Source organism: Apteryx rowi, unplaced genomic scaffold (genome assembly GCF_003343035.1).
Source record: "Apteryx rowi isolate R43461 unplaced genomic scaffold, aptRow1 scaffold_222, whole genome shotgun sequence".
Classification (NCBI taxonomy): Eukaryota; Metazoa; Chordata; class Aves; order Apterygiformes; family Apterygidae; genus Apteryx; species Apteryx rowi.
In genome coordinates this window covers 430813-448634 of record NW_020448553.1, presented here as the reverse complement: position 1 = coordinate 448634, position 17822 = coordinate 430813, and the positions used below count along the sequence as shown (strand labels likewise).

Genomic DNA, 17822 nt, shown 5'->3' with positions numbered 1-17822 from the left:
CTGTGCTGTCTTTCCAGCAGATATCAGGGTGGTTGAAGTCCCCCATGAGAACCAGGGCCTGGGATCGTGAGGCTACTTCCAGCTGTCTGTAGAAGGCCTCATCAACTTCCTCTTCCTGATCAGGTGGCCTGTAGTAAACACCCACAACAGTGTCACCCATGCTAGCCTGCCCTTTAATCCTTACCCATAAGCTCTCAACTTGCTCTTCATCCACCCCTAGGCACAGCTCAATACATTCCAGTTGCTCTCTCACATAAAGATGTCTGGCTTTGTCATACAGGGAAGGATAGAGAAGACTTTTAGGTTTATTTTGTATGTCAGCATAGAGTGTTATACCATTCCCATTGAGCATTTTCATGTCTGCAGTATGATGGCACAACAGAAGGTGCTTCACATTAAATAGGCTTTGTTAAATAGCCTAATATATATATGTTTTAGAAGAATGGCTTTATAGGAAGACATTTGTCTCATAACTCTTAAATTGTCATGTTAGGGGGTGGGAAAATTAAGTGGGAAAATTGTTATTACCAGAGCTTTTGCTGATAAAAATTCTGGAAAGCATACTCCATTACATCTGCAGGTTGAATCTGTCTGACAGTCTAGCAAGAAAATCTTCAAGGAATTATGATGACCCAAAACACTGATCTCAGACACTCACATGGGTTGAAAAAGTCTAGCATGCAGCAACGCGTGCCTGACCAGGAACATAAGCTACATATACATTTGGTGGTATGACCTCCCCTTGCCATGTGCAGCTGTATGAATCACAGTGCAGTACTGTACGGCTCTCACAAGGACTATGGTGAATGTCATGGGGCCCCCGAAGATGAGAACAGGACACGACTGACAGTAGGATAGACCTGTCAAAAATATCAGGTGCCTTCTGTGATCTTACTAAGATGTGGATGTGCACATTCTGAACACCTATGGACATTTATAAGCAAACTGTATTCAGCGAATGATTACTGAGGTGAAAGACATCAAGAAGAACTTTGACAGAGAAAGGCAAGAGACACAACCCCCTTTCTTCTTTTCAGCACAGAGCTATTCCTCCATCAGGAAGGTTACAGGTTCCTTGACTTGGTTTAATAAGAGTTTAATCAATAACATACAAAAGACTTTCCTACCACAAGTTATGCTTTCCAGGCTATAGGTGCCTGGATTTGCAGCTGTCAGTTTAAGGCATGCACTTGCTTTGGAAAGAGTTAGGGTTCTCTTTTTCCTTCTGCCTTGCAAAGGTTGGCTTGCTGCCTCATTTTCAAGGGCTATCTTCAAGGACTATCTTCATTAAGAATAGCTTGGGGAGCTACTGTTAGCTTGTTTTTTTGATGTTGCTGTAATTGAAGCCACTACATGCTAAATTATTTCTTTCTAGTTTGAACAGTCAATTGTGAATGATATTTAGTGTAGGCAAGACATTCCTGAAGACAAGGCAAAACAAAAAAATGTTTTCTCTGGGGGAGACTAGGAGAAGCTGGAAGTTAAAATTTCTGGAGAGTTGCTATGCTTACAAAGGTTTGGACCCGCAGTCTTGGGAGCCTAAATTCTTACATGGGCTCACTTAAGGCACCAAGTCCTAGAACATAATATTCAGATTGTGAACTTGATTTTTTTCATGCTGATAAGACGACAAATGCCACAGTCTTTGCCAGTACAGCTGGCTCAATGCTTTACTTCCACAACTGCATATGCCCATCTCAAACAAGATGTCAGCAGTTCTAAACATTGTGGTGCCGATGGCCATTTGGGATCTAGAAATCATGCCAAACAACAAGTCCCTTGTTTGACACATGCACTCAAGAATTTCTCATGCACTGGCAGATTTACCACGATAAAATAACTGGCACAAGAACTTCCTTTCAGACAGTTCTTGCTTCCAGGATTATTTATGCATTTCAATAAACATTTAGTGAAAGGGTTGTAACTTAGGAAAAAGGTCCAAGTCCTAACCTAGTTGGTGCTGAGATATTTATTGCTGACCGAATTGTCTGTAGTTTGATACTAGAACTGGCTTGCCCCTTCCCAAACCAAGGGCCAATAAATGGAGGCATGAATTTCAGTGTGGAAGCACCAGTATGGAGTAGAAGCATCTTCTACTTTAAGGCTTCTAAGGAAATGAGCCAGGGATGGAAAAAACTAAAAGAGGATTTATGTTCCTCCTGATCATGCTACCATTTAAAAGCCCCTCTCTCTTGCGGGGGAAGAGTGAAATTTTTAAAATGCATCTTGGGCACTCGCAACTGATTTGATTTCTCTATCCAAGATCTAGTGTGACTTTCACAGTATTTCCAAAGAGAGTCATGTAAGATCACTCCTTACTACGTGTTTTTTTGAAGAAGCAACTGACAATTAGAAAGGTAGGGCTACTGAATAATGCTTAATCACTGATGGCAGCAGTTGTACCCACCATCCAGAGGTACTGCACAGGATCTTAAATATTGCGACTTAGAGGCAGTCACTTCTATTGAGGGGTAGGCTGGTGTAAAGAAGGTTATATATACAGTTTTTGAACATGAAAGTTTCATTTTTTTCTTTTCTTTCTTTTTTATTTTTTTAATTCAAGACAGTAGCTACCAATAGGCAGAATAAGATTACTAAATTCACTTTTCCTAACTGGAATAGGTAAGTCACACCACCCTTTCAAGGAGCAAGGAACAGGCACTGCAGTGTTCCATTTAGAGCCGTGGGAGACTAAAGAAACAGAAAGCATTTTGAGAAAGCAACTACGCTGTCCTTCGTGCCTTCATCCACAGGGAGCAGTCACTCAGGATACTGCCTTAACAGATCTCACTGCTCACACAGCCTGAATTTGTGTGCACTGAGTGTGCCTGTGCACACACATGGAAGAGGGAATCTCTGTAGAAAAAACATTAGTGTGTTTCAAAAAGCATATCACTACTGAGGAATATTCGTTTGTCTGAACAGACCAACATATCACCTTACAAAGTAGAATAGCTTGTAAAAATCTGAATATGCTATCTTATGATTGGAAAAGTCACACAAAATGAGCAAAAATATTCACAGGTTGAAGGTTTCAAGAATTTTGGTGATCTGAAGTTTAGATACTTAAACAGAAAATGAATATTAAAGGTTGATTCTGAAGAATGAACCTAGAATTTGCAGTACTTGCCTGATACCATATTAGAGATGGGACTATAAAATACTTCAAGAAATCCTTCTGTATAAAAAGCTATGAGAGCTATCAAAAGGTGAAGAGAGAACCACATCAGAAGAAGTGAAAAATACCAAGTTCATATGGTTCTCTATTAAGGAAATTGCTTAAAAGCAGGGATCATCAATTTTCATTTTAGATTTCAAGCTTTTACAAGAAAAAATTCACATATAGAAATAACAAGCATCTCTAAATTAAAATGAACTTATAGACCATCTGCCACAAGTTCTTTATGAACTTTTTATCCTATACAGACAACTTCTACAAATTGCTCCCACAAACAGCCAAAGTCAGATGTGAGTGTTTCTCCTGTTACACTAAATACTAAAACTTTAAGGAAAATCAGTTCTGTTCTCTCTCATCCCCAGTAAAAGGATCGTTAGTTACACTGGGACATTGATGCCCTCTTGTACAAGGAATTCTATTTTACTGGGCAAGAACCTACGCTCCCTCTGTTGAGCCTAGTAGAATCCAGATGTATGTATTCTTTAAGCAAGAACATATGTGCTGGAGGGTAGTAAATTAAGTTACCCTTTCCAGAGCAACAGGAGCAGAAGCATTTGTAACAGTAGTAGATTCAACTTTTCTAAACTTGGTTTGGGGGAAAAAAGTTTCTTCATTTAGCTGCTAACTTTTAATCTCTCATAATTTTGCAGTTTACAGAAATTAGTCCTGTAATTCTCCCAACAGAATTGTACTCTTGGACTTTGTAAGATAAGAAATTATGTTTATCAAGTTTAAAGGAAACTCAAAGTTGTCACAGCTACCCCAAATATTTTGACAGGAAAAAGAGCCCTTTCTGTACAATAAACTTTGCAAAATCACTGTCTACAGCTGGGGCAGAATATAGAAATTAAAAATTAAGTTACAACTGTAGTGTGCAATTTACTTTACTACATCTGTTTTCTACTCCACTTCTTTCTATTCTACTGGAAGCAGTTAATGTTCTGGTATTTTCTCGTCAATGTTAGGACAATCTTAAGAGTTAGGGATTCCTTTTTGATGAAACAGAAGACACTAACAAAAACACAAGTTCATGATAATTTACCATATCAAGGTAAAATTTTTCATTTTTTAATGGTCTGAGTTGTGGAATTGCTTTGACAGTTAAAATTATCTTGGGTAAGAGATCCATATACATACTAGTACCATACAACAGCACAAAGAAAAACAATAATCTCCTTCCTATTGATAATTTATACTATATTAAAGTGTACTTCTTTTCAAGAAAAGCAGCCAGAGCATTTTTTAAATTTAATTTTTAATTTTAATTTTAATATTTAATAAATATCTTAGTAATATGTGATCAATAAGAAGGACGATTAGGGTCTAATAAAGCATTTTTTGACATAGGAAATAAGTTTCTTATCCTAACTTGAAGATTTAATTTGTCATAATGGGTATATATAAGCAAACTTCGACTACAACTCAAGGTTTAGCTACTTCATACTATATTTTCTGCATTGCTGTACACAATAAAGAAAAAATAACCAAAAAACCACTCAATTTTATCAACTAAGCATGTATCTCCAGGAAACTTTAATCCCAGCTCAGTATTAATCAAACCATCTTTCAGAGATGCACAACTAGCTATGAAAGATAGACAAATTTGGATAGATTACTGAAGATACCTCAAGAAAAGGAGGTGGTTTACATCATGTGAAAGGAGGGAGTCCATAACAGGGATCCTGGACCCTCAATTTTTAATCACCTCATTACTAGAAATGGCTTCCTGGAAGGCATGAACTGCAACTCAAGGGGAATTTGCCTGACTTTGACATTGGATTGCATGCAGGAAAAACTGGACTTTGAGACTTAAATCTCTTTTCAAAGATAAGAGGGGATTCTCTATATTAATGAACTAAACCTGTCTATGTATTAATTCACAAAACTACYGTACGAAGTGAATAACACAATGTCAAGCATTAAAATGAATATAGCTCAGTAATTAGAGTGTACGCTACCAAATTTTTTCATGAGGTAGAGTTTTTGTCTTTCCTTATGAGTAAGCGCTATCTGTCCTCTGGAACAACTCATCAAGGATATCTGCAGAATGCTCTGAAAACAAAAACATTTGGGAAGAACATTCTCTTTAATTATACTGATGTGTCTGACTAATGAACAAGGTAATCAGGCTTATTTATCTACACTAATCCTACCTTGATCAATAAAGGGAATGACACTGTTCACAACTGATTAGGACTCTTTTTCTGAAAACCATTTTATAAATAATAAACTATCTGGAAGAAGTTATTTACCAGCTGTTCCATAAGCTTCCCTCAGTCAGTACTGCTTTTTCCGATTCATTTTTGGTTCTGAGTATAGACTATCATTTTAACCAACATTCATTGGAATAATTTCCTGATCACAAAGATTATCTAAAATATATATATATATACAGTCAGCTTGCCTTTGTCAAATCAGATTCCCTTTTTAAACCACAGGGAATGCAACATCAAAACGAAAGCAACTTCTGCTTTTAATGGGGAAATCCCTATCTTACATATGATGCCAAGTTTACTTGAATTTTCATTTTTGTGTATTTATTTTAAAATTATTTGGAATTTCAAAAGTGTATTCAAAATTTATTACTATTTTCAGTATTTTTTAAATTTTATCAGAACAGTCCAACAGAATAGGAATTCAGAGTGATAAACTGACTGGAATGAAGAAAAAGACTAGTAAGGACAGACAGCATCTTCCCTTAGGTCAAAATTAATATCATCTAACTTCTGTGTTTCAATACATATACTTGAAATACGTAATAGCATTGAATTTTTTTTTCTGTAACTAAATGTAAGTGTTGAATCAAAAACTGTTACATTTACACCAAGATGTGGTTATGTTTTCTTCTTTTGGGTTGTTGTTCAGTTACATTGTCTAAAAATCCCAAACTACTTAGATACAAAAAAAGTATTTTTGTTTTTGATCTGAAAACGTGCATTTTATTTAGTGACAGTCCATAACATTGTTTATCATTGTCATCATTAATAAATTCAAAGAGCAGTATAATATAGTTACAACACAGGAATTGCTGAACTAACTAACAGAAGCACAGATGAAAACATTCCACAATGCAATTTTAATTATGCTAAGTTTGCCAATTTTAACTAATGACAGCATCTTAAGTCTTCTAACATACACATACTGAAATTTAACCTTGATTGCCTACTAATGTCATCATCCCATCTTCTAAAAGATTTCAAGCATTAGCTGACACCATAATTTTAAGTTTAGGAGCAATTACATCTCTCTTCTCTTTGACACACTGACCCTTTTCCTTTGTCAAGGAGAAGGAAACCTTCATATAAAGGAGTCAAATATCTTCCCAAACAAAAAGTTCCTCTTTGATCCATCAGAAAAATTCAACCCAGGAATGCAATTTGGTATTTTGGGCCCAACTGTTATAACTGTTAGTGGCTTGACTGTAATAACAGCTGAGTCTTGGTGTATTTCCTCTTCAGTAAAAAGGACAGTGAAGAATTATGCAATATGATCACAACAGCTCTACCAAAACAAAAAAAAAACAAACGAAAAAACTTCTCCACCTGCTGGCAGAAAGTCTTACCAAAGTTACAGTGGCCATATACTGAGACTTCATAACCTAGTCTTCACATACACTCCTGCAAGCACGTTTTAGCAATCTATGCACTCGTAACACACTGCTTGATACTGAAAAGGGAAAAGTTGATGAAGAGGATAATTGAAAGAATTAGATTTAGATTTAGGCTGCAGCATTCAGTCCGTTCTAAGTAATAAGAATAGGAATATTATGACAAATGCATTTTGCACAATCTGTTTAGCTACTTGAAACCTTATATTAAATATCTTCTAATATTTCTTAGTCACAGGCTACAGCTTTGGCCCACATCAAAATAGTTTAGAAGAGCAAAAGAACACGACAGAAGTGGGCACTGGGTTTACAGTGAATGTTATATAGGACAGGACGAGATGTCTAGCAGTGTAACTGCAGATGGAATTATTGCTATAATTGAAATGATGTATATTAGGAATAATTAATGATAAAGAAATGGCAGTGAGTATGAGCAAATAAGACTGAAGCAGAGTTCAAGAATTTTCTTTTCTGACTGCAAGAAACAATACTGCCAACTCAAGAGCAATTTCCTGTTTTGCTGTATCTCCTCTATGCGACTTATTTGTTCCCACATCCCTTTAACAATGGGAAAAGGAGATGAAATGCAGCAGTATGAAGTTGGCTGGCCATACATCACACTTCTAAACGAAAAAAGCAGGAAGAAACCAGAAGGCTATGGTCTTTTCTGAAACTACATCTCACATAGGCACGTCAGTAAAGCAAGTGTTACTCAAGCGACTCAGCTGAATACAGCATCTCTTGTCAGAATTCTCCAGACATTATTTTTTCTCCTATCACAAGAGGCATCACCTTGCAGCTTTAATAGCATGGCTTATGACTGGGAGGTGCTCTAATGGGAAATAAGGAGGACTGTACTAAGGACAGTAAAAAGGTAAGAAGCAAAAGACAGCTGGGACAGGCTGTTTTGGCTGCTGGTGGGGGAAAGACTAGAAAGTGCATCTTCTTTCTCTCTTAGTTTTCTCCAACTAACACATAAATAAAAGCACTTTGTTTCAGCACGTTGAATTGTTCATTCACAACTACAGCATTGCTAACCTTTAAAAACTGTTTACGTCACTGGTTTAGGTATTTTGAAAGCAAACTTACCTGAAAGTCTTGATCATCAATTCCAAATCTCTCTCTTAGATTACGGAAAACCATTGGACAATATTCCTTAAATTTGAAATGACTTGGCATGTTTTCTCTGAAAGAATATAACACCAAATCAACTTCCTTCACCTGCATATGCAATTAAGTAACTCTGGAGTATTCTGTCCCAATTCTGTTCATACAAAGCAAAGAATAAGGAGATTTACAATTTCTCTTCTAACGCGTTCAAAAAAAAGAATCAGATTTGGTCTCAGTGTGTTCTTTTCTTTCTCTTTACCATATTTTATAAATTTATATATACATATATTTATTTGTCTCTAACAAGCTATATCAGATCTGGATGAAATAGATACAAACTGCATTTTGATAGCTTTTGCACCTGGACTCAAAAGCAGAAAAGAATATTTTCCTTTGCCCTGAAAGTCTTCCAAAGGTGAAAAAATAGATTGGACTATAGAAGAATTACATCATGTGTGACACCATAAAGTACTGACAGTATCAAAGCTTCAAGAAAATTGGTTTCATTGAATATCGGACTGATTTTCATATCCTATTGTTAATTTCAGATATTAAACTTGAGAAAAGTATTTTTGAACTTTGCCATAGAATAAAAGACACAAAGTAACAGAGTTCTTCCTTTTTACAGGTATATTCTTAACCTGAATTTCATTTATACACAAAACAGTATTAACAGTTTTGTACATCTGCATACACCTTTGTGGTGCACCTTTATTTTTAAGAGATGTGGATATTACACTAAATCATCCTAATACTTTTTGAGCTCATCTATGATTGATATGATTTTCTACTACAGAATATAAAAAGTTGTACATTATTCAGCTTTGGTATATGATTTAAATTCCCATTCTTACTCAAATATTTCATTTAAAATATTAAAAATATTTGTATGTGAATTTATGTTTTAAAAAATACCTAAATAAGTATGTATATCAGCCACAAATAATCACTGAGTGGTTCACTTTTAATATAAAAGATATTCATAAGGCAATAATATACCATATGGAAAAAGAGTACTACCCAGCAGCCCCTCCTGTTGCTTTTTAGAACAGCACAGATGGTTATGTTTAACACAGGATTAAATTAATCATCAAAATTTCAGTCCCATCAACCGAAAAATAACATCCACTACCCACTTCTACAAAGAATTGTTACTTGTACTTACTTGTTGAAAAGGTGATTGTCCACCTTTATCTTTGAGTATGCTTTGAAATCATCTGGCATCAACATAACAGGGATTTGAACATGGCTCAGTTCATTAATCTAGAGAAAACAGAATATATTTTAGTTGCTGATGTCTTTGCAAAGACGCTGCATGTGACTTAACTGTGAAGAAATTACTTGGCCTACTATTTCCTTTTTTGTGTGTTCTGGAATCAAGGTAAGAGAAAGAACACAAAAGCAGATTGCTCTTTCCAAATTAAATGCATTCACAAGATCAACAGTATGGAAGAGAAGAAATAGCATTCCATATTTATACTAGTTTCAGGGAAGAAGTGTTTCAGAGCACTCCTAGAAAGTACTATTTATGAAAGGTCAATAAGGATGTCAGCAAAACAGTCTTTAATCTTAAAACACTCTTCCCATTTAGTCAGTTGAGCTACATTTTCTCTAGCAAATTCAAATTCTGTATTCCAGTGACTTAACCTTCACAGTTTACAAACTAGTCTTAAACTGAAATTTTACTTACATGTGAATGCACACATTGTGGACTTAATAAGCAGAGACTAGTTTCTTATATAAGTGCAGAGCTCAGCTGAGTTTTCATAAGTTACAGCATTAAGGCTTTTTTTTGAACATTCAAGTTTAATTAGTTTAATTTTTCCTTAAAGTGGTTGGAGAAATAAATTCTAAGTGTTTCCTTGATTTCTTATGTTTATGCATGCCATTTATTTTTTCTAGCTTTGAAATAAATATTGTCAGTCTTCTCAAGACTAGGATTTTACAAATAAAGTATCCACTTATTTTCAGAAGCATCCACTTATCTTCATGTCTTTATGATAAAATGTAGACAAGTTCACAGTGCAGGCCTGTTTTTTATTATTGCATGCATTAATCTACAATTATTTTAGAAAATGTTAACTACAACATGATAAACATAACAGCCAGCATTGTTAGCTTGCAACAGTTCTTTCAGATCACTAACAAGATATCCATTACAACAAGAGTCACCAAATACCCACTGAGTATGTTTTACCTATGCTCTTGCAGTGTTCTGGACCCTGGTCATGCATCTTGATTTACATGATCAAACCTTTCTGCTCCTGCAGAGCACATTTTGCTTTAGCAAAATGCGAACTCTTGCTATATGAATACAAATGCACAACAGAGATGGTTATAGCCAAATAGGGGTGACCCTGTGCTGCTCTTAGCAATGGTTGTGCTTATCCAACAACGCTTTCCAACTAGGAAGTTGTTAGTCCCCTGTAAATGCTATACTGCTTAAGAGAGGCTTTTTGAGATGCCTTCACTGAAACAGCTACAGGTTATAATATGGGAGGAAAAATGCTCTTGCTAATAGCAAGTAGGAGCTTTTACTGAATGATCTTCTGTAGAACTGAAGTAAAAAAAAATATAAAAACAATGAGGAGCTTTTTCACTTTTAAACAGAGCAAAGAAACCAATGCAAGCAGGTAAGTCAGACAGYCTCAACACTTTTCAGTATTTTTAAGTTTCAATACAGCCCCTCTAGCCATGTTTCATATTCAGATCCCTGCAGCCCACAGTAAAACAGATAAAAATCTGTTGGATTTACTTTATGAAGTACTTCTTTGGAAAGCCCTTAAAAGCTCTGCAGTTACTTAACAGAGACCAGAAATGAAATATGAAGATATTTGAGATGGGCTGAGCAACATGCTCTTCTCCTTGAAGTTCTAGGGAGAGTGCTCCTTCCTCCTTCCAAAGGGAGAGAAAGAAGGAACTTCAGTAAATTTGTGCAAACACAGCTGTACAAGCTTAATAAATCATGCTGACACCTCATTAACTATGACATAAAATAACAAAACATTGATCGAACATCACTAGATCTAACATACATACTCGTTACTACAGTCGGTATCACTGTACATCAATCTCACCCTACAACCACAGGACACTTCATGGGTCTGCAGAACCAGTCTAACTGTTGTACAAAAACACTAGAGACAAGTAGATATATTACACAAGGAAACAGAGATATGAAGCTTTAGATGTGCTTATACAGAATTACCTACTCTTTTATATTGCCAGATAGTACAACAAATTCCATACTTGAAAAAGGGATAACAAAGGCCTGCATGCATTTCCATTCCAGCCAGAAGTGATCCCAAGAACATGTTCACTTGAATACTGTTAATTATGCTGATTATTAAATTTGTGCTATAATGGCACAGTTTCAATTGTACCTGTAAGTCTTACAAATGCCATCTACATAACTGAATCACATACCCAAATGTACTTATATTTACATTTTTTTTTCTAAACAAGAATTCTAAAATACTTCTCCCAGGAGGTTCTCTATCAGATGTGAAGGTAACCCCCCGCCACCACACACACCATGCACACCCCATCACCAGGCAAAAAATGGAGTCGAACAGAAGTTTTTGTTGAACTTCAGTCTTTTTGTAGGAGATTCACCCAACTCTGAAGTATGTGAAAGTAATTTCTCTAATGTTTTAGGCAATTCCTCCCTAGCAGGAGAGGAAAAAAAACCCCCCAGATGATAGACAGATAGTAGAAGTGACCTCTGGTATAGTGTACCAGCTGAGTAATGGCATCTCCCGGCAGCACAGGCCATCAATTAATTTAAACCTCTCAAGTGTAAGGTCTGGTTCTTTGTGCAATAAACACTGTTACAACAGATCTGAGCAGCCCAGGGTTGTAAGCCTGCGCAACATGGGAAGGAAGACCCTGTCATTACATCTTGGTGGAAACGAGAACCACACAGGGTGGGGGTGGCGGAATGACAACAATAACAACAAAACAAAACAAAACAAAACAAAGCGAGCCTTGAAAAGCTAAGAAAAAAGGGAAAGGTCAAAGGGATCAGTTCTTCACTTTGGCATCGCTACGTAAATAAACCATCATGTTAAAATGCACAGAAAACATCCTGAGCCTTCTAAGATCAAATTTTTGCTTCTCTGTGCTTTAAGGTCATGTGTCACAGAATTTTAAATAAAATGCATGTGATAGCAGTACCAAGCATTTTGTGCTTCTCTTCAGTTACCAGTTAAACACAACTAGCTCCCTTAATAAGAGCAAATGAAATGTGATTGTGAGGGTAAAAGTTCAGTATTCCCAATTACAACAAAATTGTATTACAATAGCTATAATAATACCAGAAGAAATCAGAAATATCCATTTTCCTCTAATTCTTCCAAATGTGAATTTCATTGTGAAATTGTGAATTTCATTGTGAAATTGTGAATTTCATTGTGAATTGTGAATTTTCCACAAAAGATAATCAAGACGCATAAATGAAGCAGAAAGGGCTCGCTGGAGAGAAGACTGACCTGTTGCTGAGAATTCGGGACCAAACATTCACTTAATTAAAATTACTTCTAAGAGAAACCACATCTATAGCATCTCTACAATAAATGCATATGCCTCATATTGAAATATAAATAGTCCCTTCAATCTTGCAACTTAAATCCTTTAATAGCACTGTGATTTTTTTGGCAATACAAAATTTTGCTGCAGTTTCTCTCATTAATTTGTAACAGACAATGCTTACTAGATCTTTGAGGAATTTAAATCCCATATAATAGTCTTGGAGAGGGATTATTTTAAAAGATGAATGACTAAGATTTGAGTTGCACAGTAGCTATGTATATAAATACCTCATGTCTACTAATAACATTTGTAAATACTCACACATAAGATAATAAGTAACCCAGAAACCTCCCTTGAACTGATTTGTTCAAATATCTTCTGTGATATTGGTATAAAGCTAGGTGGTTATGTGTGTGACAGAGACATCCCCCATGACTCACAGACTTTTAAGAAAGACAATTTTTAAACCTTTAGATGGACATTGCCCCTTTAAACACATGATACAAAAGATGCTGCCTGCACAGAGCTGCTCAGACCCGCGCTTCAGTCAGGGCGGGTGTGGGGGAGCACACAGGGAAAGGAGGCTTTCAGGCAAAAATCTACTGTTTGCAACTCATTTTGCTCCTGCAGGTTTAGGATGGAATTCATACTGTCAGGAAAACAGAGGTTGTAATTAAACTGCAAATAAGGGAATAATAAAAGCCTACTGGACATTGAATAAATAGTAAGACTCAGCTGGTAATGATTCTGAAATTAGCACACAGAGAGGTGCTCCCACAAAGCCATCTTATATTGGTGACATTTCAAATAAGCTTCTCTAATTTATATCATTTGAAATCAAGCAATGAATATATCATAAATTGTTAGGCATTATTAATGGCCCTTATTTAATTCAGATACATTCACCCTAAACACCACATTATTAGGGCAATGCATAATTAAACATTAGTTTTCATTCTGTCAGAACATAAGCAGCAATAAATTGCTTGTATGCAAAGCAGACAATGAGATTTTTAACCAGCATATAATAAAGGCAATTTACAGCATATATTGCATGTTTAGCTGGAGGAGACAGAACAACGATCCTGTTCTCCAACAGATACAGCCTGATGCCTATCAGTATGATGCTGCAGCAAGAAACCTGCATAACACACTACAGCTGGTATTGTTGATAAAAACATTGATAAAACATAAAAAACGGAAGAAGCCAGGTACTCCGATGCCTAAATTTTCATCCCAAGCATCTCACAAATCCCACGTAGACTATTAGCAATACCTAATGGTTGCTTCAGAAAATCTCTTTCTATTTAAAGTCTTCATTCTATATGTGGTATCTTGTATTTAGTATCTCAGCTTTAATATACAGTGTAGATACCTTTTCCCTTTAATTTAAAATATCAGTCAACCAGACTCACCCTGAATCATGGAGGGATTAGGTGTTTTCATGCTCAACAGCTTGACAAAACATGTTAAATCACAGTTATGGCTCTCAGCAGTTTCAAATATAGCAAAGTCCCCGTTCCTTCTGACGGTGTGTGTGGCTAAACTTGAGGAAGCGCTACTTTCTTTTCAGATCTATTTATCTTTTAACTCTGTTTCTGAATGAAAAGCCATTTCTCAGCAGTTTGACYTACCAAGACCAACAAGCTACAATTGTTTTATTAGTCTGAAAATCAGATGCATTTTTCAATAATTCATGTATTTTTAAAACAGAGTTTGGAAGAAGTGGGGGTGGGAGAGAGTTCAGAAGAAAGAAGTAATTGAGGCCTAAAAATAGAAATGAACTTTTAACACCAACAGCAGATCTCTCTGAGATTTCTATGTTCATCATTTACTTTCTGCACATCTTACTTTCTTCTTCAGCATAGGAACCAGTACAGACTTCTGAAGACAGGAATATTAGACAGTGTTTTCCATTAAGACACAGGGCCACCATTTTGCAGTATCAATCCAGACATATGCTTCTTCAAAGGCATAGTTAATTCATTTGCTTGTAAGTTAATCCTTATAAAAGCAAGCTTATTGGCTTCTAATGGATTACTCTTACAAAGCAAGGCTACAGAGCTGAAGAATATGAATAGAAAAGAGGAAACCTCTCAGGGGGTATATATAACATTTCAGATTTAGGAGACTATTATGCTTCATTCTTCTGGCACCTTTTTCATAACTGAAAACCAGGCAGGCTTTATGAAATAGAGGGTTTTCCTGATCACTAGAGCATCATCATGTAGAAAATAAAGTTTCTTGATGTTATTCATTCTATTATCCTGTAAAAAGACATTTCTATTGCTGTCTCTCTTCTGCCAGGAGCAGCAGTTTGGGTTAACACAGATCGGGCGCAGCGGTGACAGGCACAGCTAGGCAGGCTTCCAACAGCCAGATGTGGAGCAAGCTGCAGTATCGCTACTGGGACAGTAAATGCTTTGTATTGAAGTATAAACTGAAAGCAAAATGATTATTTTACAACTCTGAAATCTACCTTGAAGGATCTGAAAAGGGTGGAAGAGGTCAGCAGCTAATCAAGTTTTGTGGAAGACATTTGTCTGTTAGAGGGCAAAACCATCATTTGATAAATGTCATTTGACAGTTTAAATTACATCAATGCTATTCTTGCAAGAGAAATAAAAGGTTAAGCTAAGTTATGCTGTAGCAAAATAAATCAGTTCAGCAACATACTCTTTAATTTGTTTTAAATGAGGTTTTCATAGTTTCAGTCGTACAAAAATTCATCTCTATTTTTTTCCTAAAAGGACAAGGTAAAAAATATCTATCCAGACATTTGTTATTAACTTCAAAATGTGCTAGGACTTTAAATGCCACAGGAGACAATATATAAGTAATTCCTAGTTAGCTATTCAGAAACAGGTCTTGAACTCAAAGCAATTATTTGACTAAGAAGAAAACATAGGGTAAAGTATTTAATATTCTCTGAATCTTTAGGATCGTTTTCATTTAAGGTATATGAAGAGAAAGAAAAAACAAGCCAGTATAAAAGACCACCTAGCTGCCAGAATAATATGCTTTGAAGTTTCACGTGTCTGAAGAACATCCACCAGGAATCACTAATGTTTTTATAGTTCAGGCGATATCCATCACTAGATTGTCAGCTTTCAATTAAATTGAATAATCTAACACTAGAAAAGTAAGCCCAATTGAGCCAAATATTTTTCAAATCACATTAATTCATAAAGGCATACTTTTCCCAATGTGCTAACCACAGAACACCCAAAATCCTTTGCAAAATTATCAAATATACTTTGTGGTTTTAAAAATTCTGAGAAATAAACACATCAGTTAAAGGTTATTTACTTTTGATCAAAAAAGTAGCAAGACTTTTCTGAAGTCTTATGATCTGACTTTAAAATAAAAAAACCCAAAGACCTATTAGCTTCACAGTAAAAAAAAAAAAACAAAAACAGATGTCTTCATGAGACTTTTTAGTTGCAGTTTTCAGCAGTACAATGAAATACGTTTGGTGAGGGAGAGCCTGTAGTTTTCGCATCCATTCGGAAAACAGGATACTGTGACATACCCGAGAAAGTCCCAAACCGGATATTGTGACATACCAGAGAAAGTCCCAAAATAGAGGAAAAAAGGCTTTGCAGAGCATTCATTTCTTGGTGTTTATCTTTAAATTAGGCGATTGTCATTCATGCTCAGATTGTTTGGAGTGACAGTGTTTAAAGAACACCTACAAGGAAAGCTTCAAAGTCATATTCCCTTTATAAATGTTTTGATGCAAGATTTTAAACTCTTTTAAGTCTCTTGGATACTTTCACAGTCTAGAAAATCCAGAACATCTGCTGTATACTATCAGACAAGTGTAAAGCCACATTTCTACAGATTTGCTTAAACTTTCTGTGAATCTGCTTGCACCTTTCAATGAGTGCAAAAATTAACACCTTATAATGTGCCAAATAATCAGAGTCCAAACATAAATTAATCAGCTCAGATACAATGACTGTCATGATAATCCCTCATAATTCTAAAAAGCCAGGAGAAACATGAAAGTGTGTATAAATATACTAGTGTGTATTAATGAAATGGAAAATAGAATAAAAGAAAGATGGTTTATTTACAGTGGAGATTTTTGACATGCAAAACAGTTTGAGTAGCAAAAGGCATATTAAAAAAAATGCAGTCTCAATGGAAAAGGAAACTGTAAAGCAGTCAAAGTCCTTCAGATTAGGATGAGCAGCGATGCACACAATACAGATGAGCTCATCATTGTTTTCTAATGTAATGGTTAAAAAGAAAATAAGGCAAAGCATACAGCTCAGGCAACTTGGCAATTTGCTATTAGCTAAACCTATTAGCTAGTGAACATGCCACAAAATTGATAAAAGAATGCTTTACTGTTTGAGCAGAAATATCAGAACCCATCTTTTTTTAAACTCTAATTTATGTGCTGAAAAGTTAATGCACTATACTGCATTTCTTTCATAGCAGTTGGTATCTTCAGCTATTGTTTGAAATAGTTGTTTAAAATACACATACTTGTCAGAAGGACTGATAGCCATCCAGCCAGTAGCTTTCTGATTAAAGAACAAAATTCTTATCTGGCAAGGGATAAACTTAGTTTACTTGGCTTGGTCCTGAAAGCTTCATAAGAAAACACCCCAAAAGATGGAGATACAAAGAGGCATTAAGTATTTATCTATGATACAGGAAAAGGTTGGTTTAGAATATACCATATTGCAGAGGATCACACAACGGAAGCAGGCACATTTAACCAAAGTAAGTTGAATTCTATATACAAAATAATACACTTAACTCTCAAACCAAACAAATGTTCTGCTGTTTTCCTAAATGATCTGTGGTGAATTCCGGAAGAAGAGTTCAACAAAAAGGAGTAAAATGAAGTAAAATTACACCAAAGGACCTGAAGTATCATATTCCAGGAATCATGTTACTTATATTTGAAAAGAACAGGCTTAAAGAAGCCTATTAAATAATTCTATCTTTCCTAATAGCTTTTAAGAACATATTTGTCAAGTATAACTTTTCTCAACAGGAAAATGAATCTGTGCAATCGAACACAAAACTCCAGCAAACAGCTGAACAAATACACAGATGCTATAGTCTTACCTGAAAGCTGTAATTGTAAAGTGAAATTCAATTGAAAAAAAATCTATCCAACAAAGAAAGCCAAAGAATAATGGGAAAATAAACTATGGAACCATTTCACAGATAACACATGCAAACCAGCTGCTAAGATAGAGGAAGGCTTTAAGAGCATCCTGCTTACAAATAACAAACCTGGATGGCTGCAGAATGAATACCACAAAGCAATAATCTAAAGCATTAGCTGGGCTTCATTATTGTGGAGAAGCAATAAGGGATGGAAAAAAAACAAATATTTTGGTTATTTTTACGGTGTCAAAGTCTTTCAACAGT

At 35.6% G+C, this 17822-nt stretch overlaps 1 protein-coding gene across 3 annotated transcripts in view; it reads right to left on the bottom strand.

The window, feature by feature from the left end:
• Positions 1 to 17822, bottom strand: part of PIP4K2A (phosphatidylinositol-5-phosphate 4-kinase type 2 alpha) — a 109511-nt gene that overhangs the window by 48328 nt on the left and 43361 nt on the right. For all 3 annotated transcript variants that reach the window (XM_026064964.1, XM_026064962.1, XM_026064961.1), the window contains exons 2-3: positions 9061 to 9158; positions 7875 to 7971 (exon numbers count right to left, since the gene is read on the bottom strand). In XM_026064964.1, the coding sequence (XP_025920749.1) occupies positions 7875 to 7971; positions 9061 to 9125 (162 nt within the window). In that variant the 5' untranslated portion in view covers positions 9126 to 9158. The remainder of the gene's footprint in view (positions 1 to 7874; positions 7972 to 9060; positions 9159 to 17822) is intronic.